This window comes from Microcebus murinus, chromosome 20 (genome assembly GCF_040939455.1).
Source record: "Microcebus murinus isolate Inina chromosome 20, M.murinus_Inina_mat1.0, whole genome shotgun sequence".
Taxonomy (NCBI): Eukaryota; Metazoa; Chordata; class Mammalia; order Primates; family Cheirogaleidae; genus Microcebus; species Microcebus murinus.
This window is the reverse complement of record NC_134123.1, coordinates 36034941-36058317: the sequence shown is the minus strand read 5'-3', so window position 1 is coordinate 36058317 and position 23377 is coordinate 36034941. Positions and strand designations below refer to the sequence as shown.

Here is a 23377-nt window from a genome sequence, read left to right as displayed (position 1 = left end):
TTAGTCACCTCTCAGGCTGGCTGCTGCCAGCTCCCAGCTCCCTTCTCTGTGAGTTCAGAGCACCCTCATCTAAAATACCCATTTGCAGTTATTAAGTGTTTTAATTTGTTTTCTGGTGATTCTGGCAACTGCTTTGCAAAGGCTCTGGGTATGCGGTGGTCACCCAAAGTCCCATCCAGTGGCAGGTGCTGGCAGTGGCTACACCAGCTACCTGGGGCTCTCCTGCACACACGGCTCCGTGTCCCCCTCCTGTGCCCGGTTCCAGCCCTTCAGACCCTCAGGAAGGGACGTGTCTTCCCCCAGGCTGCCGGTACCTTCCACAAATTCCTCGTAGGTGGACCTCTCGGCGAAGGGCCGGGGGCCTAGCAGCTCCACCATGTCGGCCTTCTCCAGCACTTCCTTCTCCAGCAGCCGCCGGCCCACCTGGAAAGGAGGCCCACCTGTCAGACTACTCCAGGCATCTGCTCCCGCCAGCCCCAAACCTAAGCAGGCCCCTGAGGACAGGTGCAGCCTGACCATGACCCAACCTGTGACCTGTGACCGGGCTACCAGGCAGAGACCGAGCTCACCTTCTCCACTTGCTCTCGGCACCGAGTGAGCAGGTCCAGGGTGCGTGCGTAGGCGGTGCTGATGAGGTGGCGAACCTCCTCGTCGATGAGCTGGGCGGTTGCCTCGCTGTACGGCTTCTCCACCAGGGTCTCGCCTTGCCGAGGAAAGTCGAAGGACACCTGGCCCAGCTTCTCGCTCATCCCAAACTGCGCGATCTGGAGTGTGCAGAGCCCAGGGTGAGCCTGCACTCAACACGGCCGCTGGCAGCCAGGTGCCGGGGAGGCCGCCCCTTACCTGGGCGTAGGCGCTGTGGGTGACCTTCTTCAGGTCGTCCTGAGCCCCTGTGGTGATGCGCCCGAAGAACAGCTGCTCAGCCACCCTGCCCCCCAGCATCACGCACATGCGGTCAAAGAGCTGCTCACGCGTGTAGAGGTATTGCTCCCGGGGCAGGTGCTGTGCATAGCCCAGTCCCTTGCCCCGGGGAATGATGGACACCTGCAGGACGGGAAGAGGCCAAGTCATCTCCCAAACACCATCCCCGCCTCCTCCGGGAGCTTCACCCAAAGCACCCACACCCACCTCACCCAGCTCTCGCCACGGGGGCCGCCCTGAGAGGGCACCCCGCCTCTGGGAGCTGCAGTTCATGAGGGTCACATGGGAGCCACCTCTGTTGTGCCTGCCCTGCAGGAGCTCTGGAGAAGCCCAACAGTCAGACCCAAGGCTTCAGAGTGAGTCTGACATCAAAGCTGCTCTGTGGAGTCAGGTGGCCGAGGCCCTGCCTGGAATCAACATCCACTGCTCTGCCTTCCCACCCTCTAGGGCAGGGGTCCCCATCCTATGGGGGGGGGGGTGTAATTATTTCATTATATATTACAATGTAACAATCACACAAATAAAGTGCACAATAAACGTAATACACTTGAATCATCCTGAAACCATCCCCCTCTGCCAGTCTGTGGAAAAACTGTTTTCCAGGAAAATAGTCCCTGGTGCCAAACAGGTTGGGGACTGTTGCTCTAAGAAATCTTTTGACAAATTCTAGACCAAAATATTCCTTAAAAATTCAAAGGGCCACCCCCTTGAATGTGCTGTGCCTACGTGGCCACAAGATGGTGCTCAGACAGCCACCCAGGCAGCAGGAAAGGGAGCCCAACCTTCAGCAGGGGGTCCGCGTGCTCCAGGAACCAGCCCGCCACCGCATGTCCAGCCTCATGGTAGGCCACAGTCGCCTTCTCACTGGGCTGCAGGACCTGGGTCTTCTTCTCAAGGCCTAAGATCGCAGTCACAGGAGAGGAAGAGGAGGGGAAGACGGCGGCTGGAGGTGGGCACCGAATCTCCACGCCCTCCGTGGCTAGCATAGGTCTACCGCCACACCTGACCCCGCGGCCCGCCCACCTGTGCACAGACAGCAGAGAGGCCAGAGCCCGGCTCCACGCTGCTCTCTGCCCTGCAGGAAAATGCCATCTCCCGGCTCCACAGCAGGTGCCACCCACGCGCCTCACACACGGTGGCCCATTTTCCAAGGCCTGCTTTAAGCCAATGGGAACAGCTGTGTGTGAGCTCAGAGAGGCACTCCTGCAACTTGGCTAGATGTGACCCCACTCCACTGCACGAGGGACAAAAAAGGACACCTCCTGCCAGGGTCCTAAGGCCCAGCTCACGGGCAGGTGGTAGGGCAAAGAAGAGGCACAGACACGTGACCGCCTCTGCTCGGCCCAGCCACTCTGGGTAATCAGCGCACCAGAGCCCAAGGACGGCCCTCAGGAAGCTCTGTGAGGGTCTAATTTTGGCTACTTGATGTTGTTTGTACTTTTTGTGTGTGTTGTACCTCAATAAAAAGCTGAACCAAGAGGCAGCAGCAAGGATGACCTGCCACCTGGCCGATATCCGTCTCACAGTTCAGGGCTGGACCATGAAAGACAGCGCTGGCACCTCCCTAATCTCCATCACCAGGGCAGCCAGACCAACTCACACAGCACTAGGAGTCCCTTCTCCACCGCTGACTCCAGCCCCCCAGGCTGACCCGGCTGACCGCCCCGAGTTGCAGGGGCTGTGTGACACATCCCACTGCTCGGTGCACTGAGCTGAAGACAGTAGACCAACACAACTATCCCCCCAACTGGAGAAAACACACTGACATTCATTTTTTTAACAAGAGTGCTGTCCTGAGAAAGCCTGAGCAACAACCATGGGACAGGCCCTGCAGCTCCCACAAGGCTCTTCCCTGGAAACCCCATCATTCCACTCCCTGCCACTCCCTGCTCTGCCACACACGGCCAGCATCCAAACCTGGTTCTGTCTGTCTCCTCTGGCCCTCTGACGGCCTAAAGTCCTGCCGCTTTGAAGTCCTAAATATTGCTCCCAGAAGGGGCATGGAAGATCCCAGGTCCCAAATTTTGGTTTAGAAATTGGTCCAAGGCCAGGTGCAGTGGCTCACGCCTATAATCCTAGCACTCCAGGAGGCCGAGGCGGGCAGATCACTCAAGGTCATGAGTTTGAAACCAGCCTGAGCAAGAGCGAGACCCCGTCTCGACTAAAAAAAATAGAAAGAAATTAGTTGGCCAACCAAAAATATATATATAGAAAAAATTAGCCGGGCATGGTGGCGCATGCCTATAGTCCCAGCTACTCAGGAGGCTGAGGCAGGAGGATCGCTTAAGCCCAGGAGGTTGAGGTTGCTGTGATCTAGGCTGACACTATGGCACTCTAGCCTGAGCAACAGAGTGAGACTCTGTCTCAAAAAAAAAAAAAAAGAAAGAAAGAAAACTGGTCTCAGTTCCTATATAGAGAAATGAGGCTGGGGCCCGAGGGTGAGCCTGCCAGGACCAAGCTGGACACGCACCTCCCCCCGGGGGCTGTGGGCTCACCTCCAACAACCCTCTCGATGGCCTGCTCAAAGTGCTGCTCCTGGACGAAGGGGCTCAGGTGGCGGGCAGCGATCAGGGCGGCCTCATTGCAAACGTTAGAGATATCAGCACCTGGCCCAAGGAAGGAGAAACAGTCAATAGTCGGTGCTGTCCCTGGCCACTGGAGCTTGACCTAGATCAGCTCTGTCAAAGGAAAATCTCCAGCAGAGAGGCCAGGGCGGAACTTCAGCAGAGAACTGAAGGGTAATGGCAGCTACTTCATCAGTCGCCATTACTTTTAGCCAAGTTTCTTGGTTTAACTTTATTGAGGTATAATTTATATGCCATGAAATCCACTCACTTTAAGTGTACATGTCAATGATTTTCAGTAAACTTATCGAGTTGTGCGACTGTTGCCATAACCGAGTTTTAGGTTTCTATCACTGCTATGATGGAGGTACCTGTGCCCACGTACAGCTGATTCCCACCCCTGGCAAACCTCTCGTCTACTTTGTCTCTGCGGATTTGCCTGTTCTGCACATTTCACATAAGTGGGATTACACAACACGTGGCCTTTTGTGTCTCACTTCTTGCACTTCCAACAGTAGTGTCTAGGTTCTTCATCCGCTTTGTAGCATGTGTCAACACCTCACTCCTTTTTACAGCTGAGTTCTTTTTTAGCACATGCCAGTTTATTTATTTATCTGTGGGTGGACACTGGGTGTGTTTCTACTTGGGGGAGTACAATGATTCCTGCTAAGTCCTCCCTACTGAATCCTCCTGGTGGAGAGGCAGTGCTGAGTCCTCCCTACTGAGTCCTCCCTGCTGAGTCATCCTACTGAGTCCTCCCTGCTGAGGGGCAGTACTGAGTCCTCCCTACTGAGGGGCAGTGCTGAGTCATCCCCACTGAGGGGCATAGAAAACCAAAGTCTGGGTAATTTATTCCAGTTTCCTAACTTTGGTATATAAATGGACATCTGAAGTCTGCAGGGTCTCTGGGAAGCACGCTCTAGGCATGAGACAGATGACATCCTTCACGCGCCAACCGGGCAAGAACGGCTCCTCATCACCCTGCAACAGACAAGTGTATGCTCCTGTGCATGAACACACCTCACTCAACACTGGGCAGGACACCGTGACTTCAGGTGGCAAGAGGGGGTGAGACTCAGGCCAGAATGTTCCAGACGTGGCAGGTGCAGGTGGGTCTGGGTCAGAGGCCACAGCCAACAACTGCCGCGCAGTCATGACGTACTGGGGCTCCCAAGGGCTGCTGGGGAGGGGGACCTTGGGCAGGAAGCCCCAGGGAAAGGCCTCCCCTCACTCCTGGAGTAAGACTACCCAGGTAGGGATCATGTTTCTCAATATAGGAGATTGACTTTTAATTAGAAAGAAGGAAGAAAAGCAAAAGAACCTCTCCAGCTGAGAGCTCAAGCCCAAGACTAAAATGCAATGTGACTCATCGCTCCAGCAGATCCTTCCTCAGACAGCATTCTGGTCTCTGCAGTAAAGGCTTATTAAGTCTGAACAAAATTAAAACAGAAAATCAGGCCAGGAGCAGTGGCTCATGCCTGTAATCCTAGCATTCTGGGAGGTTGAAGCCAGAGGATCATTCAAGGTCAGGAATTTAAGACCAGCCTGAGCAAGAGTAAACAGAAAAATTAATTGGTCAACAAAAAATATATAGAAAAAATTAGCTGGGCATGGTGGCACATGCCTGTAGTCCCAGCCACTCGGGAGGCTGAGACAGAAGGATCGCTTAAGCCCAGGAGTTTGAGGTTGTTGTGAGTTAGGCTGACGCCACGGCACTCTAGCCAGGCAACAAAGTGAGACTCTGTCTCAAAAAAAAAAACAAAAAAAAAACCAGAAATACCAATGGGTACAAATTAGCTTTAGGGCTAAGAAAAATGATGTCTGAGGCCTCTGAGCCATCTCAACAGGTCAAAGTTCTGCAGACACAGGTGAGCACCTGCAGAACCCAATGTGCAGGACCAGAAACCACCCAGTCACACAGAGATAAACACACGGTTCCTGCCACAGCAATCACAACACTCACCTGTAAAGCCTGGAGTGAGTGCCGCCAGCTTCCTCGCCAGGGCATCCTTCCGAAGCCTCTCGTCCAACTTCAGTGGGCGCAAGTGGACCTTGAAGATCGAGGACCTGCCTTTGATGTCAGGGGGACCTAACAAAAAAAAGAGAGACACAGGCTTTTATGCTCACTGGGCCTTTAGAACTAGGCCCCCCACCAAAGTGCAAGGACAGCCCAGGGTTCCAGCAGAACTCCCTGCCATGGGCATCCAGCCCGAGCCAGGGAGCAATGGCAGAGACACCCAGCGTGCACAGGTGTTTGACTCCACAGTGTATTAAAACACCTTCCCGGGCTGGGTGCGATGGCTTACGCCTGTAATCCTAGCACTCTGGGAGGCCGAGACGGGTGGATGGCTCAAGGTCAGGAGTTCGAAACCAGCCTGAGCAAGAGCGAGACCCCATCTCTACTATAAACAGAAAGAAATTAATTGGCCAACTAATACATATGGAACAAATTAGCCGAGCATGGTGGCACATGCCTGTAGTCCCAGCTACTCGGGAGGCTGAGGCAGTAGGATCGCTTGAGCCCAGGAGTTTGAGGTTGCTGTGAGCCAGGGTGACGCCACAGCACTCACTCTAGCCTGGGCAACAGAGTGAGACTCTGTCTCAAAATAAATAAATAAATAAATAAATAAAACACTTTCCTGGCTGCACTGGCTCTGATGAACATCAAACCCATTTCCAGGCCACATAACCTGCCAGCAAGCAAAACAAAGACTGCCCTGGGCAGCAGGGGACACCCACACAGGACTGATGTTTCCTGACGAACAGGAAAGGACAGGGAGAAGATGAAGGTGGCTGTCGGGGTGAAGAGTAAAGGATAAATTCTTATCTTCTAAACTATCCAGTGTTTACAACACTGTGCAAAAAGATAAAAGTTGGAGGACAGGTACCCATTACACCACTCGCACTTGTGTGCATGCACTGCAGTGACATTCCTGCAGGCCCAACCACACCTGTTCCCCCCACCCCAAAGAGTGGACGGCCAGAGGCAGGACCCAGGAGCAACCTGGGCACTCATGTGTCTCCACATTTTCAAAATGTTGCGTTAATTCCTCAGGATCACTATTAAAACCTCTTCCAAATAGACAGCAAATGACCCAACCAATCTTTAAGGCCAAGGGGATGAAGGCCCAAACCTGCATACAACGTACTCACCAATGTAAATCTGGCGGTCGAACCGGCCGGGCCGCATCAGGGCTGGGTCAAGGATGTCAGGGCGGTTAGTGCCGGCGAGCACCACGACGTTAGTGGTGGAGTTGAACCCTGAACACAGGAGGAACAGGTGAGCTGGCAGGAAAAAGCCCAGTGCGCACAACCCCAAGGAGACCTTTCCAGCACGGCGTCTTCCCTGCTCCTGAGAGCACCTCCTGCCGCCCCTCCTGTCCCTGTCCCTGTGTCTCCAGAGCCACTTCCCACCCTGAGCCAGCTCCGCACCAGCTCTGCTTTTCCTTTTGCTTGTCCCACACACACTGTGGGGCCCTTGGAACAGGCAGGAGGCCCCTGCTCAGCTGCCCACATCCAGCACTGGCTCTGAGGACCAGGAAGGAACCTCTCAGAGGCTCCAGGCCTGGCTCTCACTGTTTGTACAGTCCCCTCACTGCTTTGGCTGAGATGGGTCTCCACCAAAAGGTACCCAGACCTTCTCTGGCTAACTGGGAACCCCACAGCCTGACTCCAGGAGTACAGACAAGTGCCAGGCTGGGACCCTCCTTATCCTGACTCATTACTGGTTCCTGCCAGCCTCTGACACCATGCAGTGCCCACTCAACGGTGGCAGCGTGAGGTCTCCATCCACTCAGGTTCTCCCGGGCTCACAGGGCCCAGGGAGCCAGCATGAAGGATGGCAGGTCAGGGCCATACAGAGGACAGGGACATCAGCAGAGGGAGGGTGCAGAGGAAGGCCAGGCACCTACCTCCTCCTCCTCCTCTCCTATGAGTCCCTTCCAGATAGCAAAACAGAGACAATCAATTACTGTTGGACAATAAAGATAGTAAGAGATTTTGGAAATGTTTTTGGCCCGTATAGGAAAGTATTAACACAGCAAGCCTGACTGCTGCCCTCAGAAAGGCCACCACAAGGTCCAGGAACTGCAGCTCTGGGAGCCTCCACCGCTCCCTGGTAAGAATGGCTCACTGTGCGCAAATTGGGAGAACAGTGTGGTTTGTTGCCTTCCTCCTGGCCGTCTGGGCTCTTGCTGTGTCCTAGGCAGAGGGTGTCTACATGACCAGCTGCCGGGGAAGACCTGGGGAGCAGTCTCTCACTTGCTCCCTGGTCAACACATGGCACGTGCCGTCACAAGTAAGTGCGTCCCATGTGGCGCCACAGGGAGAGGGCTCTGAACACTGCGCCTGGCCTGCCCAGCTTCCTCCCCACTCCTTCCTCCCTGCTGATTTTGCTGTGTCTTTTCACAGTAATAAATCACAGATGTGAGCACAACTGCACACTGAGTCCTGTGACTCCTGCTAGCAAATCACTGAAGTTGGTGGCCTTAGGGACCCTAACGAAGCCCTAAAGCCCAAGTACGGATAAAATCTGACAAAGTTCTAGAGAAAGCTTTTCCAAATGCAAAAACTAGTGCCTAGACACAGATGCCTAGACATGTCCCATGAAGTTTCAGCAGGGCTGATAGGCAATGGATCACACCATAACTAGAATCACTCTGGGAGGAAACAGGTCTGGGCACCTGTGTGAACCTGGGTGAGGGGTGCAGCAGGCCAAGGCTCTTCGTGGAAGGGGCCTGGGGTGCTGAGCATCTACTTGGTCTCCCTCCCCAGAGAAGCAGGTATCTCCACACCCCAGGTGACAGCAGGTGAGTGCCACCTTTCATGGATACCTGGGGACACTGACTCTAACACAGCTTTCTCCATGTGTTTGCTTAAAAACGTATTCCTTAAAAACAGAATAACCAGGGATACTCTCCAGGGAGTATGGCTATAGAAAGAGGCTGCAGGAGAGTCGCGACAGCTCCTGAGCACCTGCAGGTGGCGCCACACTGTAGGCTGTGGCAGTGTCCCTCACCATCCATCTCCACGAGCATCTGGTTCAGGGTGTTCTCCTGCTCGCTCTGGCCCCCGAAGTGCCCTCGGCCTCGCTTCCTGCCAACTGCATCGATCTCGTCAATGAATAAGATGCAAGGAGCATGCTTTCGGGCCATTGCAAACATGTCACGAACCTGAAACAGGAATCCACAAAGTCTACTTTGGATTCCAAAGTCTACTTTGTGGTATAAAGACAAGGAGGACTGTCCACTTTGCACCCCCTCCTCTGAACTCCCCTTGTTCTGCCCGGGCGCAGCAGACCACACACGTGTGCCCACTGAGGGCCCCTCACCAAGCCTGAGCTGAGCGAGCCGACCAGTTCTGGTGAGGGACAGGCATGCTGCGGCCGCCTGCAGCAGCCCCCCATCCACCTACCCTTGCTGGCCCAACACCGACAAACATTTCCAGGAACTCAGACCCATTCACGGTGATGAAGGGCACACTGGCCTCCCCGGCAGTCGCTTTGGCAAGAAGTGTCTTGCCAGTCCCAGGAGGACCGGTGAGCATGGCTCCCTGAAACAGAAAGGTGACACTGGGTTCTTCAAGGGGGAACAGATAGTATAGGGAGGGAGTGCTGTTTTCTACTAGATTCGACTAGGAATTTGTTCCCGGCTTCTAGGATTGACTAACTAGAATCGTATCAAACACACCACTCATATAGCCTGAGGTTGTTAAAAGATCTTTTCTGCTTGTAAAGTCTTTCCAACATGTTCACCACAAAAAGGTCAAACATTATAGACATAATGAAAGTCCTTCATACCCCCATTCAAAATGAGGTTATTTCTGCAGGAAAAACTCCTGGGGCTGACTCCTGGATCAAAAGCTCTGAATGTTTATTTAATGACTGATTATAATCAAACTGTTCTCCAAAGCAGTGGTACCAATTCACACTCCCAGTAGGAATGAATGAACAGCCCACCTCTCCAAATCTTTGGCCACATTGAGTTCTGTCAAGCTTTGCAACCTTGCCAGTCTAAAGGACGGAAATGCCACCTCATTTTCAAGGTTTGCTTCTTTGGTTAAGACTGGGCACCTGTTCATGTCCACTGTACCTGCTTTCTCTTCTGTGACCTGCTTCTTCTACACTGGCTTAAGGTTTAAAATCACCTATTCACACCCTTGTAACACAGTTCTGTTTCCATTTTTTGCATATCATTATGCCTGAAAATTAAAAGAAAATTTAAAGGAGAGGCTTGGATTACTCCATTCCTAGTCAAGGGTGTAGGTTAGTATCTGATTATCTCAAAGGAGATTATAAAGTGGTTTTTTTAAGTGTTTAAAAACAAAACACTCACATGGGGGGGGGGTAACAAAACTCAAGCCCACACCAAGGTGTTGGAGCCAGACACCTCGCACCTGGTCTGAGCATCCAACCGTGCATGGCACGGATGTGGGCACCAGACCTCAGCCCACAGTGTGAATGGTCTTCACACTCCATAGTTATGACACTGTTTCAGGAGCCATCCCTGCCAGCGTGAGAACATTCCAGAGGGCAGGAGGGGCCGGACTCACCAACAGCACACCAGGTCCTACCCACGTGCTACATGAAATACTCCCATGCTGACCACTCTCAGCCAGTTCTTCGTGAGAGTCTCACAGAGGAGTGGTAATTCTGGGAAATTGTCACACTTCATATCCAAGAGGAGCTGGAAAGCCAGGTGAGCCCTGAGCCCACTCGCTCTTTCCTGACACCCACGGCACAGCACAGAGCCCACGACAGAGCCCACCGCCTGGCTGGGGAAGGGGACTAACACTCCAGGGGAGAGGCCTCTCTTGGTGCCAGACTGCTCCATCCCCTCACTTTATCATGCAGATTTTCTCCAGGTAATACAAGCACCTGAAAGAAATTCTGAAAAGCAAACAGAAGTGCCCAGTGCAGCTTTGGACTGTGAACAGAGGTGAGTGGCAGCTGGGCTTGCTGTGGCCAAAGGTCCACACGGAGCCGACAGACGGCTGGCTCTGCACTTCCAGCGCGCCAGAGTCTGAAACTGATATGTCACCTCCTGGACCTAACCCCCAGGCTCAGGGGTTGGTAATTTTTTGTTGTTGTTCAGAACAAACCATGCAGTGGTGCTCAACTTGTGAAGAGGAGCTGGGAGAACACAAGGGTGTCCTCCAAGGACCAGCTACACAAGGAGTCCTTAGCCTGGTCTGAAGCCCAGAGATGACCCGAAGGGGCTGTGAATTGCCTTTGTGTGGACATAAGTATTTCTGGGACAAGAATCCATGGCTTCTGTCAGGCCCTCAAAGTGTCCATGACCCCACAAAGGAACCAGGAGACACACTTGCCCTCTGTTTACCCAGAAGCCACATTCCCCACAGCTCTGCTTCCTCTGTGGGGCATCCCAAACCACACCCACCCCAAGACGCAACACACTCCCGTCCTACCAGCTGGGGCCTGGGCCTACCAAGAGGCAGCTATATCTGATCCCAAACCTGTCCATTTAAGTTGTACTTATTTTAATTATGTAATTTAATATTACATAAACTAGGGGCTGGGTGCAGTGGCTCGTGCCTGTAATCCTAGCACTCTGGGAGGCTGCAGCAGGCTGAATACTTGAATTCAGGAGTTCGAGACCATCCTGAGCAAGAATGAGACCCCCATCTCTACAAAACAATAGAAAAATTAGCCAGATGTGGTGGCGCATGCCTATAGTCCCAGCTACTAGGGAGGCTGAGGCAGGAGGATTGCTTGAGCCCAGGAGTTTGAGGCTGCAGTGAGCTATGAGGATACCATGGCACTCCAGCCCCAGCAACATAGCAACCCTGTTTCCAAAAAAATCAAAAACATTAACTCACTGTGGTCTTAAGTCCATCAGGGCCAGGCACGGTGGCTCACGCCTGTAATCTTAGCACTCTGGGAGGCTGAGGTGGGCAGATTGCTCGAGGTCAGGAGTTCAAAACTCCTGAGCAAGAGCGAGACCCCGTCTTTACTATAAATAGAAAGAAATTAATTGGCCAACTAATATATATATAGAAAAAATTAGCCGGGCATGGTGGCACATGCCTATAGTCCCAGCTACTTGGGAGGCTAAGGCAGGAGGATCGCTTGAGCCCAGGAGTTTGAGGTTGCTGTGAGCTAGGCTGATGCCATGGCACTCACGGTAGCCTGGGCAACAAAGCAAGACTCTGTCTCAAAACAAAAAAATAAAGTCTATCAGATAAGGACTTTTATCATTCTACTCTGCAAATGCTATTTCTATCCTCTAGATGTGTTTAATAAAATGCAAAACCATCACAAAAAATTAAGTTGTCAAGTATCCGTCAACTCTGAACCATAGCGATCTCTAACTTTAACTTGGAACTCAGAGTATTACCATGTTTTTTGGAATCAATACCTTTGGAATTTTGGCTCCTAAGTCCTGATACTGCTTGGGATTTTTCAGGAAATTCACAAACTCCATAATTTCCAATTTAGCTTCTTCACAACCAGCTACATCTGCAAATCGCACATCGATGTTGTTCTTTAAGATCTTGGCGGTTGTCTCACCAACAGTGAAGAGGCCCCCTCCTCGCCCACTGCGCCCGGCTCCCATGGGCCCCTTCCTTGCAGCATAGAGGAGAATGCCAACCAGGATAAGCGTGGGCATCATGCTTCGCAAGAAAGAGCTGGAAAATCCAAGAAAACCACTGGTCACAGTCACTCAGGAGAAAGGTCAGAAATATCACCTTCGGGCAGAGAACAGACTGCTCTACAACTTTATTTTGCTACACAAAAGGGAGCAGTTTCTTTTTTTCAAATGTGCCAAAGTCTGTCAGGCATCTGACTTCCACGGTACTGACGGCTCTGGTCCCACGCATTTCTGTCTCCCCTGACTTACCCTGTCAGGCTGACAGGGAGGGGAAGGCGGCTGACTCCTGCACCCACCACCACGCTCCTCCCTCAGGCAGTGCTCCAGAAGACCCATCACAGCCTGTTTTATCTCAGGAAGACACAGAATGTCTTCCTGTTCTATCTATATTTTATCTTTTCTCTTGTGCTCCAGTGACTTGAGACTATCCCATTCCCCCAAGGGGCTCTAGTCACTTTCAGCCCCAGAACAAATCCTCAATTCCCAGAATGCAGGCCAACACAGAACCAGCATTCCTGTCTGCTCAAAAGTGAAAACAAAGCCCAAGTCAGCAATAAACAGCACCCAGGTGACACTCAGGAGCTCCAGTAGAAACCTGCAGGCACTGCAGGCCCCAGCACTGGGATTCTGAGAATTAAACTCCAGAATTCTATCTACCTCACCTTCTCTCATCCCCACCGCAACCTCCACTCCACCCTTAAACACATGTCTAGAAGTTAGAGAAACCATCTAAATCACTGTTCTACCACTTCTTTACACCCCTCCTGGCTGCAGCTGACACCAAGCTTGTTTTCTCTCCTGATTGAGCTTTCAATTCAGAGGGCAGGGCCCGAGAAGACAGAAAGTCACATCCTCAGGAAATAAACATGAGAGCAGGATCCACGCACAGCAGCGCTGATTTGTGCTAGGTCCTGCAACGTGCAGACAGTATTTGTTCTGGTATCTGCCCTCATCATAAGCACGTGATCACTTTAAAAACATAACCATGCAGGGGGGATTCGAGCATGGGGAAGTATACCCTGAGCACGTGTCAGGGGCTACTCAGTCAGGAGCTGCAGGGTTTTGAGAAGGGACCTCCAGCACCAGGGAGACTGGTGAAGTCACAGGTGCTCGGGCTCCACCTCTGGACGTTCCAGTTCAACAGGAGTGGGGGGGCGGAGGAGTGGTGGTACCTTTTGAAAGGGCTCTCACAGGGATTCTGTTGTGGGGCCAGATTTTAGAAGGCTTCCTACAAGGCTCAGGGAATTTGTGCTACAATGATGATATCAACACCCGTGCAACACTTTTTTAAGGCTCTCTAGCTAAATATTTCCCTGCTTTAATTCTCTTCACAATAAAAGCAGAGCTAAAATGCCACTCACCCGTCACTCTCAGTGGTGTAGACCACTGCTGCCTGGTGGCTGGGCTCAATCCCCAGCTCCCACTGAGCAGACTCCAGGTTCCGCTCAAAGGTGTCAACACTGCCGATGTTAAACCACACGAACCGCTGCAGAGACCAAGAGCAGACTCAGGCTACATCACTGTGTCCCACACTGAGACCCACCCAAGCACGCCTCTCGCCACAGCCTGCTGTCCTCACTCACAACTCCTCTTCTAGCCACATCCCTTCTCCTAGCCCCAACCTCCGCCACACGGACAAGTCCCACCCTGAGGCTGGCTTCAAAGGAAACTATGCCAACAGCAGGAGACCCTTCAATTCTGGACCCCCCGAAACTGAAGACTTTAAGTTCTAGATGAAGGTGCAACAACTGCTGAAGTTTGCCTTAGTCCTTTCTTCTTTTTTTTTTTTTTTTTTTTTTTTTTTAAGACAGAGTCTTGCTTTGTTGTCCAGGCTAGAGTTAGTGCCGTGGCATCAGCCTAGCTCACAGCAACCTCAAACTCCTGGGCTCGAGCGATCCTTCTGCCTCAACCTCCCGAGTAGCTGGGACTACAGGCATGCGCCACCATGCCCGGCTAATTTTTTATATATATATCAGTTGGCCAATTAATTTCTTTCTATTTGTAGTAGAGACGGGGTCTCACTCTTGCTCAGGCTGGTTTTGAACTCCTGACCTTGAGCAATCCGCCCGCCTTGGCCTCCCAGAGAGCTAGGATTACAGGCGTGAGCCACCGCGCCCGGCCTCTTCTTTTGTTTTTTTATTCTTCTCTTTTCTTAAACCATGGCAAGTGGTTCTCACATATTACTTGTCAAATGTGAATCATATAGTCTTATAAGGGTTCCCATCCTAGTAGGAAGACTTTGTTAGTGATATATGTCAATGAGATAAACCATCACATTAATAGGGGTTGTTGCTGGATATCAAGGCAGGCATATTACTGAAAAAAACAGAAAACCACACTTTACATTTAAAACACCTGTCTGGAACACTCAGCCCTAAAACCATCCCTCACCTCAGAAGATGTCCCAGGGACAGGAATAACACGTACAAATTGTTTGTTCACGACTTCCAGACGGTCCACCTGGGAGAAAGAGAAAAGCAATCAGAACAGCTGAGGGAGTGAGTAGGAATCCCACTCCCTCAGCTTTTTCCAAATAGGAAAAAACAAATCACAGGCCTGGTCCTCAGACACAGACTCCAACTGTATCCAAGGGACTGGCACTCACAGGACAGATCCAAATTTTGTCTCCCAATTAACTTGCACATTTTTAACCTGGAGTACTAATCTATTTCCACTTTAATAACCAAAAACCAATTCCAGAAAAGCAATTAAAATTTCACACATCTGAGCACCAAGATCCCAGACTAGCTTAAAAATCTAAAAAGAATACAAATAAAAGTCTTATAATGATGATACAGTGAAGTCTTAAATACAGAGTGGATTCAGAAACATTTTGTCCGCCCAGCTACAGGTACCACAAGATAATGGAGACAACAAGAATGAAAATGCAGGCCCAAACGCCCACAAGGTACTAGCACCTCTACACACAGGTGTCCAGCAGGTGAACACAGCCCCTGAGAAGCAATGTGGAAACAGCACAGCTCGAGGGGAGGGTACACCGCTCCATCAAGTGCAAGGGAAATACTGGTGCTCTCTTCGCTCTCCACAGAATCTTAAACCACTACACCAATACAACTTCTTTTGGAAACTAAATGAAGACTTAGGGTTATGTGACCAGCGTGAATGTGTTTATTACTGAGATGCCTCACAACCACAATACGACCTTCTCACTGCCAGCATGTCAGATGTTTGGGAAGGACTTCTCAGAAGCTCTAGAATCTGTCCAGAATCCACACACAGAAAGATATCCTGGGCCGACACACTTGTCCCGCAGCTCCTTACAGTGACAACTGGAGGTGGCAGGTCCACGGCAGGGAAGGGCTGGGCTGCAGCTCCCACCTCCCCCCATAAACACTCCTGTAGGCAGCAGCATTGTTAACGGCCTCTCTGAAAACAGGCATGTGCCCCGTGACCAGACAAAACACCTTGGCTGCAAACTCTGACACAAAAGGAGTTTCAAGCAGAAAGAAGTTCAGATCTTAACAGTGCATCATTTCACAAACATCTCTGAGGGCAACTGTGAAGCCAGGCAGCTGCCCTTGCGTAAGTTCACGCTGAAGCAGTACTTCACCACACCTATGCACCCTGACAAACTCATGCTCTGTGCAGGACAAATGGTGTCTCTGCAAGGAAACAGATAGCCAGCAGAGCCAGCAGCTCACTAAGGGAAGAGAAAAGATCTCAATCGGTTATGAGATTGACATTTAAAGATAAACGGACAAATAGAACTCTTAGAAGCCAAACCTAAAGAAAGATAAAGTCAGACCATTACATTAAGGAAGTCTCCACTCAGCAAGAAAGTGAGTATAACACCATTCTGCTAGAGTAGTTATTGGAAAAGTAAAACCCTGTTTTGTCTTGAGATATCCACCACACATGAACTCTCAACCACGGCCTCAGTACTCCCCACCTCTCCAGGGTATCATAGACCATGTGCAGGGGTATACCACCCTCTTTCCTGGTAGGTAGACTATAAATTCCCCTCACCAGACCTCTGGCCAGGTAATACTGTACAAAGTGCTTCCAAGTGATTTCCTTTCCAGAATCTCGAAAATAGAAGTAGAAAAATCCCATGGCAACGCCTGCCCCCAAAACGGCCAGATTGCGGAACTCCTTATTGTCCCAGGGGGACTCCCCCTGTGAAAGAAAAGATAACATATTTTCCAGTTAAATGAGGGCAGTTTCTTCACGAAAATGGCTATTTCCTTTTCCAGATGTTATTAGAAAAGCTCTCCAAACCTTCCCTCCTGATTCTACATGACATGGCCTTGGTGCATAGTGAAGCCAAAACCATCCCTCTGTTGAGGAAAGACTTCACGAGGTGTGTAAGACATACCAAAAGATACCTCGGGAGAAGCAAAAACCCAGGGAGAGCGCTGCCTTTAGAGCCAGCCTTGTTAGAGTTACTTCTTATCTGGGTCATTCAAAATTTAGATAGAAATCACAACGCATTTTTAGAAATTAATTTCTTTGAATCTTTGAACTAATTCTTCAACTTAGCAAGCAGAAAGATTGCCATGGGTTTGAATGCATGTGTCCCTCCAAAATGTATACATTAGAACACACCTCCAAGGTGAAGGCCCTTGGAAAGTGGTTAGGCAGAGCCTTCATGAATGAGATTAGTGCCCTTATACAAGGGCTTGAGGGCGAAAGTTCAGCCCTTCTACCCTGTGAGGTGGACGCGACACTCGTCCCCTCTGGAGGAAGCAGCATTCAAGACACCATCCCGGAAGCAGAAATCAGGCCCTCACCGGACACCAAACTTGTCAGCACCGGATCTTGGACTTTCCAGCCTCCAGGATGGTGAGCAATAAATTTACCCTGTTTATAAATTACCCAGTCTATGGTATTTTGTGACAGCAGCAGGAATGAACCAAGACAGAGATCACAGAAACCCTAGGCTCTGCAGTGACTGCACCCTTTGGGGAAGAAGCAGGGTCCGAGTCTGGTCCTCAGACCCACACAAACCTTTTGCATCCGTCTCCACCAGCCAGAGCCTCCCTGCTTCCCTCCTCTCCTGCCTCCATCTTCTCCAGGCCCAGCATTCTTTGGGTCACCAGCTTCTAAGAGAAAACAAAGACTGACTTCAAAAAACAATTACATATGACTTTCTAGAGAAAGAGGATTAAGAGAACAAAAAACACTTTTCAACATACAATTTTAATAACACCAATGCTTTCTGGGAATAAACAGGGAACAGGAAGAGGAAGAGACTATTGCCAAGGAGTAGCATCAGATACATCTAAAATCCCTCAAATTGCACCTTGCTGTCTTCAAACCTGAGCTTCAATGGCAAAAATTTTTTTGGCTAACAGTCCCAACATTGGCTGTAATTATGGGAAAGAAAGCAAGCAGGAAGGAAAGAACATGGGGAGGGAGGCTAGCACAAGTGTCCCCCTTCTTAAGAGAACCATAATGCATGTCACCTGCTCTGAGCGGCGTCCACCCCTCCTCGGAAAATCTTGCCCCTTGTGTACACTTGTGACCTATGGACTGTATTGTCAAAGTGGAGTCCCATTAGTCTCTTCCTGTAACCCCAAAATAATACCCTGAAAATGTGGACAAGGCCAAGGTGATCCCAGGAATGAAAAAAAATCATATTATAAAATAGTAAAAATTTGCACAAATTTTAGGACAAAGCATGAATTTCTACAGAAACATTGCATTTGTAGCAAGGTACATCACCACACATCCTAACACACTCATGCATTTCCTATTCCATGATCACGGGTACCTGAGCAGGAAACATTTCACAGGAGAAACACATTGAATAAACACTGACTTCACCTATCCCCAAACCCAATCCACATCACCGAACATGATATAATTTAAAAGATGATTTGTCAAGGCTCACAGTCCAAGCAAGGGGAGAAGACACTGAGAGATAAAGACAAGGAACAGTGACGTGGATGAGACACCCAAACAAGGGAGGAGAACATCAACATCACACACTCACAGACCCACGTGCTGTTACTTCCCGAGGAGATTAGATTAACCCTCAAATTAGTGAATGTTTTAAAAATACTCGAATGTAAAACTTGACAGTCTAATTTGTCAAACTGGCCCTTTAACCTTTTTGTAGACCTATTGATTTTTGAGACTGTTCCTTCCACCCCTCTTAAAGTACTTCTCAAACCCTTAGGGACAAAAGGATGAGGTTCTAGTACTTTAGGAGAAAGAATCACACTTAGAAAAACAATCATAATGTCAAATCAGGACAGAGGAAGTAAGAGAGAACTCAATTTTCTTTCCTGTCTTTCTTCTTGCTTGAGGCAATCAACATGTACCCCTAGGCTGGGGTGCGTCTTCTACTCTGTGAGACACGGGGTCTCCAGGGGCCTCTGTGAGCACAGTCCCTGGATCACTAAACATAGGCCCATGGCCTTCTCTGAAGGGCTCTAAGCAGACAAATGTGCTCTCAGCTAACTACAGTCTGCACATCATCTCTGTTTTACTTTCCAAATATGAGAACTTGGTTAGTCCTCGGAGTCAAGACATGCAGAAACAAAAATTTGTTCCCATACCTTCCAAAATATTCACCTAGAAACCTGCTTCTAAAGGAGTTTCTCTTTCGTCAGCTTTACTGGGATATAAAAAACCACAAAGGCATGAAGAAGCTGCTGTCATGTGGCTCAATATGGAAGCTAGCACAGGGGAGGACAGAGGCAGCCTGAGTTCTCCTGCTCCTCGTTCCCTGGATAATCGCTGTGGGAGATAGTTCCTATAAACTTCATGCTGCTAATGATGGTAGAAAAAAGACAGGTACCTTTGGGTGGTTTTGAACACAGCTGCTGGGAAAATGGCACCGGTCTCCCCTGCAGAGCCAGCTGCTGAAAGCGGATCACCTGGAGGCACTGAAAGAGAGGATTCCTTTACTAGCTTCTGCAATACAATGCAGCACATCCTCAGGAAGGGCTGAAAGAGGCAGGACTCAGGCTGAGATGGAAGCTTGCTGCCTTTATTCGCCTGCTTAAATATACTATTAAAAGTATGATTCAAATAGGATAAACAGGAACAAATTCACTGCATAAAGGCATAAGGAATTTTTATAGCTACAGCAAGCAAAAAGACCCTCCAAAACAAAAAAACCCTAATCATTACTTAGTAACTGAGGCAATTTTAGTAACTTAAAATATTACAACTTCAAAAACAAACATAACTGTAAGACAAAAATCTAAAATTATGGTAAATGAAAATACTGAAATATACTATGACTCATCTTTGATCAGCCAAGAGGTTGATTTTTTTTTTTTTTTTTTTTTAAAGATGAGGTCTTGGCCAGGCAAGGTGGCTCATGCCTGTAATCCCAGCACTCTGGGAGGCCAAAGCAGGCGGATCACTCAAGTTCAGGAGCTCAAAACCAGCCTGAGCAAGAGTAAGACCCCATCTCTACTAAAAATAGAAAGAAATTAATTGACCGACTAAAAATATATAGAAAAAATTAGCGGGGCATGGTGGAGCATGCCTGTAGTCCCAGCGACTCGGGAGGCTGAGGCAGCAGGATTGCTTGAGCCCAGAAGTTTGAGGTTGCTGTGAGCTGGGCAACAAAGCGAGACTCTGTATCAAAAAAAAAAAAAAAAAAGGACAGGACTAGAAACAATTTGTATTTTTCACTATTATAAGTCAAAAGCCATTAAATAAAAACTATTGCAACATACTTAAAAAATAACTAAGCACACTCAATAACCTACTACTAATTGTATTCAACAAAAATCCCAACATAACCAAAGAATTTGGATTGTCCTCAGTCTTTTACTATTGTGAAATTAGACTCATGGTTTATGTAGTTGACAACACCTGTTATTTTAGCAGCATCAACATTCAGGGTGAGAGAGGCTCTTACCTCAAAATAACTTCATTCCCCAGTTAGTAACTTGCTAAACAACTAAATTATTCAAATATCCATATCTAAGGCCACCACAGACTAAAACATAAGGTATGCTATGAAAAAGACATTAAAATTAGGGAAAAATCCAAGCAAAGAAACTCTGAAAGGAGATGCTGGCAGTCATGGTGATGACACCACACAAGTAAAGGCTATGTGCTTAATGAGGACTTCTGCACCGGGAATGAATCCATCTGCTGCAGCAGGTCATCCCAGGACCAACGAGACACAGTACCCGACACTAAACAATGAAACTCAAAAGATGCCATGAAGGTGCATTACCCTGACTGGGGTTTGGGACCCAAGGTATGGATCAACAGGAAATCCACACAGAGAACAGACGGTGGCCATTAATGGGCACTGGAGGGTGCCAAGAGCTTCTCAGTCACCTCATTCAATCCTCACTGCCCATCTGAAAAAGGAGATGCTATCAGCCCCACTGCAGAGACAGAAAAGCAGAAATTAAGAGGTAATGTGAGTGCCTGAAGTAACAACATAGCTGGAGATGAGTGATGAAAATGCTGGTACCCAAACCTTCCAGGGCTTCTCCAGAACCACTACAAACAGAAAGTAAGTACCCTGTGCTGGGGCTCAATAAATCCCAGGTAGCCTACAGCCCTTGAGGTACAAAGTACGACTCTTCAGGGCTCCAAAACATCCAATTTCTTTGGAGTTTTGTTTGTTTGTTTTTTGAGACAGGGTTTCACTCTGTTGTCTGGGCTAGGGTGTGATGGCATTATCATAGCTCACTGCAACCTCAGATTCCTGGGTTCAAGCAACCTTGCTGCCTCAGCCTTCTGAGTAGCTGGGACTACAAGCATATGCCAAAATGCTCATTTAATTTTTCTATATTTCGTAGAGACAGGGTCTCCTCTTGCTCAGGCTGGTCTCAAACTCCTTGCCTTAAGCAATTATCTCACTTCCCATTCCCAAAGTGCTAGGAGTACAAGTGTGAGACGAGAGCAAGGACAGTGTAGGCAGTGAATCAAATGAAAGATGACCACATGGAAAACTCCACAACACAAACTTCCCCTGGGCAGTGCCAACTGTTAGGGTTAACTATAAAACAAGTGCCACCACCTAACACCTGCCTTTGCATGAACCTTCAGCCCACCAATTGTGAAGTCCTCAAAAAAGGGCAGAGCATGGGGCTGTGCCTGTCTTGTTCACCATGATATTCCCCAGTAGTAGACTGCCAACAGATATTTGCCTAATAAATGGATAAGGATGAATGACTCAGTCTAGGAAGGAACCCAAAGATCACTGAACTTCCTCCCTTCATAAACACATGGAGGCCCACTGCAGTTAGTGATTCAGGACTCACTTGTGCTATACCAGGCTGTATACACTTAATATATTACTGACTTTTGACCCATGTTAACCAGAACAACCCTTTGCAATGCTGAGATGCCACATGACCACAGGCGAAAGACTCTGCTTTCACTGATACTGCTAAAAACAAAACTATCCTGCAGTTTCCCAAATGAATGGAGATGAGGGGGGACAGTTCATTACTGAAGACAAGACAGAAAATAAGTTCATGAAATCCTTCTTCCTATTTTACTACTGTCTGAAACCCATGATACCTTTCTGGGAACAAAATTCAAAACTTCTGCGTTAGTGCATTAGAAAAAAATTCACTGTGACCACTGCCCACTGGGATGAATCAATACAAAAATAGGCCAGGCGCGGTGGCTCATGCCTGTAATCCTAGCACTCTGGGAGGCCGAGGCAGGCGGATTACTCGAGGTCAGGAGTTCGAAACCAGCCTGAGCAAGAGCAAGACCCCGTCTCTACCATAAATAGAAAGAAATTAATTGGTCAACTAATATATACATAGAAAAAATTAGCCGGGCATGGTGGCACATGCCTGTAGTCCCAGCTACTCGGGAGGCTGAGGCAGCAGGATTGCTTGAGCCCAAGAGTTTGAGGTTGCTGTGAGCTAGGCTGACGCCATGGCACTCACTCTAACCTGGGCAACAAAGCGAGACTCTGTCTCAAAAAAAAAAAATACAAAAATAAAACAACCTTAAAACATGGACTATTTCATATGTTTCTTTTTCTACAAAATAGAGTTATACTAATACCTACTTACAGGACTGGTTTAAGACTAAAATGAGATAATCCCTGCAAATCCCTTAGCACGTAAGCCTGCAAACAGTATTACCGTGTTTCCCCGAAAATAAGACCTACCCATAAAATAAGCCCTAGCAGGATTTCTAAGTATTTGCGCAATATAAGCCCTACTCCAAAAATAAGACCTAGTGATGGGCGTAGCTACCCAGCATATCTGCACAACCCATGCATTTCGTCGCAGAGCGCTAAAGACAAGGAGCAGCCCTTCTCATCTACCCCATCCTGACAGCTACTATCCCAGAGGTGACCGCAAAGGTGCCGGCAGCCCCACCAACAAGGTGGGCTCCCCTTGTCAGGTCCTGGCCATCCTGTGCGTGCTGCAAGCTGAGGCTTTGAGAGGAAAATAACACATCCCCTGAAAATAAGCCCTAGGGTGTCTTCTTAAATAAGACCGTCTTAATTTCGGGGAAACACGGTAGCTGTTATTGGAGCGGTAGAGTTGGGCTCAACGAACGTTCATTGAACAAAGAACAGTTCACAAAACTCTTTCACGTCTGTTAGCATATCTGGTTTGTAGAGCAACCCTGAGGTAGATAAAGCAGGTGTTAATGCTGCTGAGCCTCCCAGTCTAAGCAACACGGCTGGTTCGCGGGATTCAAGAGCTAATGTGGCTCTTTGGAGAGGAGAGAGGAGCTTGGAGGCTCCTGTTCAGCTCCCCGAGGGAACAGACAAAGGGCCGGGCATCCGAGAAACAGCGGGAATGTCGGAAAAAGTGGGTGGAAGGAGTAGCGTGCAGGCGAGGAGGAAGAACTCGGAGGACGGAGAGAGCGCGGCCAGGGAGCGGAAGCCAGGGGCAGCCGGCCTCATTGAAAAGGGCTCAGGCCAAGCCAGAGGGGACACGGCCACCACTCTGGGGTGTGGCCACCCCCCGCTGCCCTACACCGGATGGCGCAGGTGGATGGCGTCACCGTGGCGTCGCTCACAGCCCGGCTGCCCGGAACCGGCAGACAGCGGCTCCATGCTCACCCGCCGGGCGATGCCAAGGGCCCTCACGCTGGTCCCAGCCGTCTTGTCGCCTCCCCGGCCACCAACACATCGCCACACCACGGCTAGGGGCCCGACCAGCGTTCGACTGCCGGCAGCTGCCACCAGCCGGTACGACATCCCCCGCCCCCAACCTCGCGCCTCTGGGACGCGCGGACGCGTAACAGCGGACACGTCATAGGGCACTGCGCCCCTGCATACCGGCTGCCGGCTCAGGGAGGCCACGCGCGTGCGCAGTATGGCCACGGCGCCGGCTGGGGCCCTCTCTTAGGTGTCCA

The 23377-nt window shown here is 49.7% G+C and overlaps 1 protein-coding gene across 4 annotated transcripts; it reads right to left on the bottom strand.

Annotated features, from left to right (window-relative positions):
- Positions 1-81: 81 nt before the first annotated feature.
- Positions 82-23368, bottom strand: LOC105855931 (mitochondrial inner membrane m-AAA protease component AFG3L1). 4 transcript variants are annotated; one of them, XM_012737217.2, is made up of 17 exons: positions 23082-23207; positions 20262-20418; positions 18861-18948; positions 17063-17157; positions 16082-16231; positions 14486-14554; positions 13456-13580; positions 11861-12131; positions 8898-9035; positions 8503-8656; positions 6639-6746; positions 5449-5574; positions 3417-3527; positions 1704-1819; positions 844-1044; positions 570-764; positions 82-423 (listed from the first exon to the last, which is right to left on the bottom strand). In XM_012737217.2, the coding sequence occupies exons 2-17, from the start codon at positions 20328-20330 to the stop codon at positions 208-210; spliced, it is 2232 nt and encodes a 743-aa protein (XP_012592671.1). In that variant the 5' UTR covers positions 20331-20418; positions 23082-23207; the 3' UTR covers positions 82-207. The 4 variants fall into 4 exon arrangements, with proteins under 4 accessions (XP_012592671.1, XP_012592672.1, XP_012592669.1 ...); XM_012737218.2 differs by having other exon boundaries at positions 20262-20391; positions 23082-23206; XM_012737215.3 differs by lacking the exon at positions 20262-20418 and having other exon boundaries at positions 23082-23368.
- Positions 23369-23377: the final 9 nt, after the last annotated feature.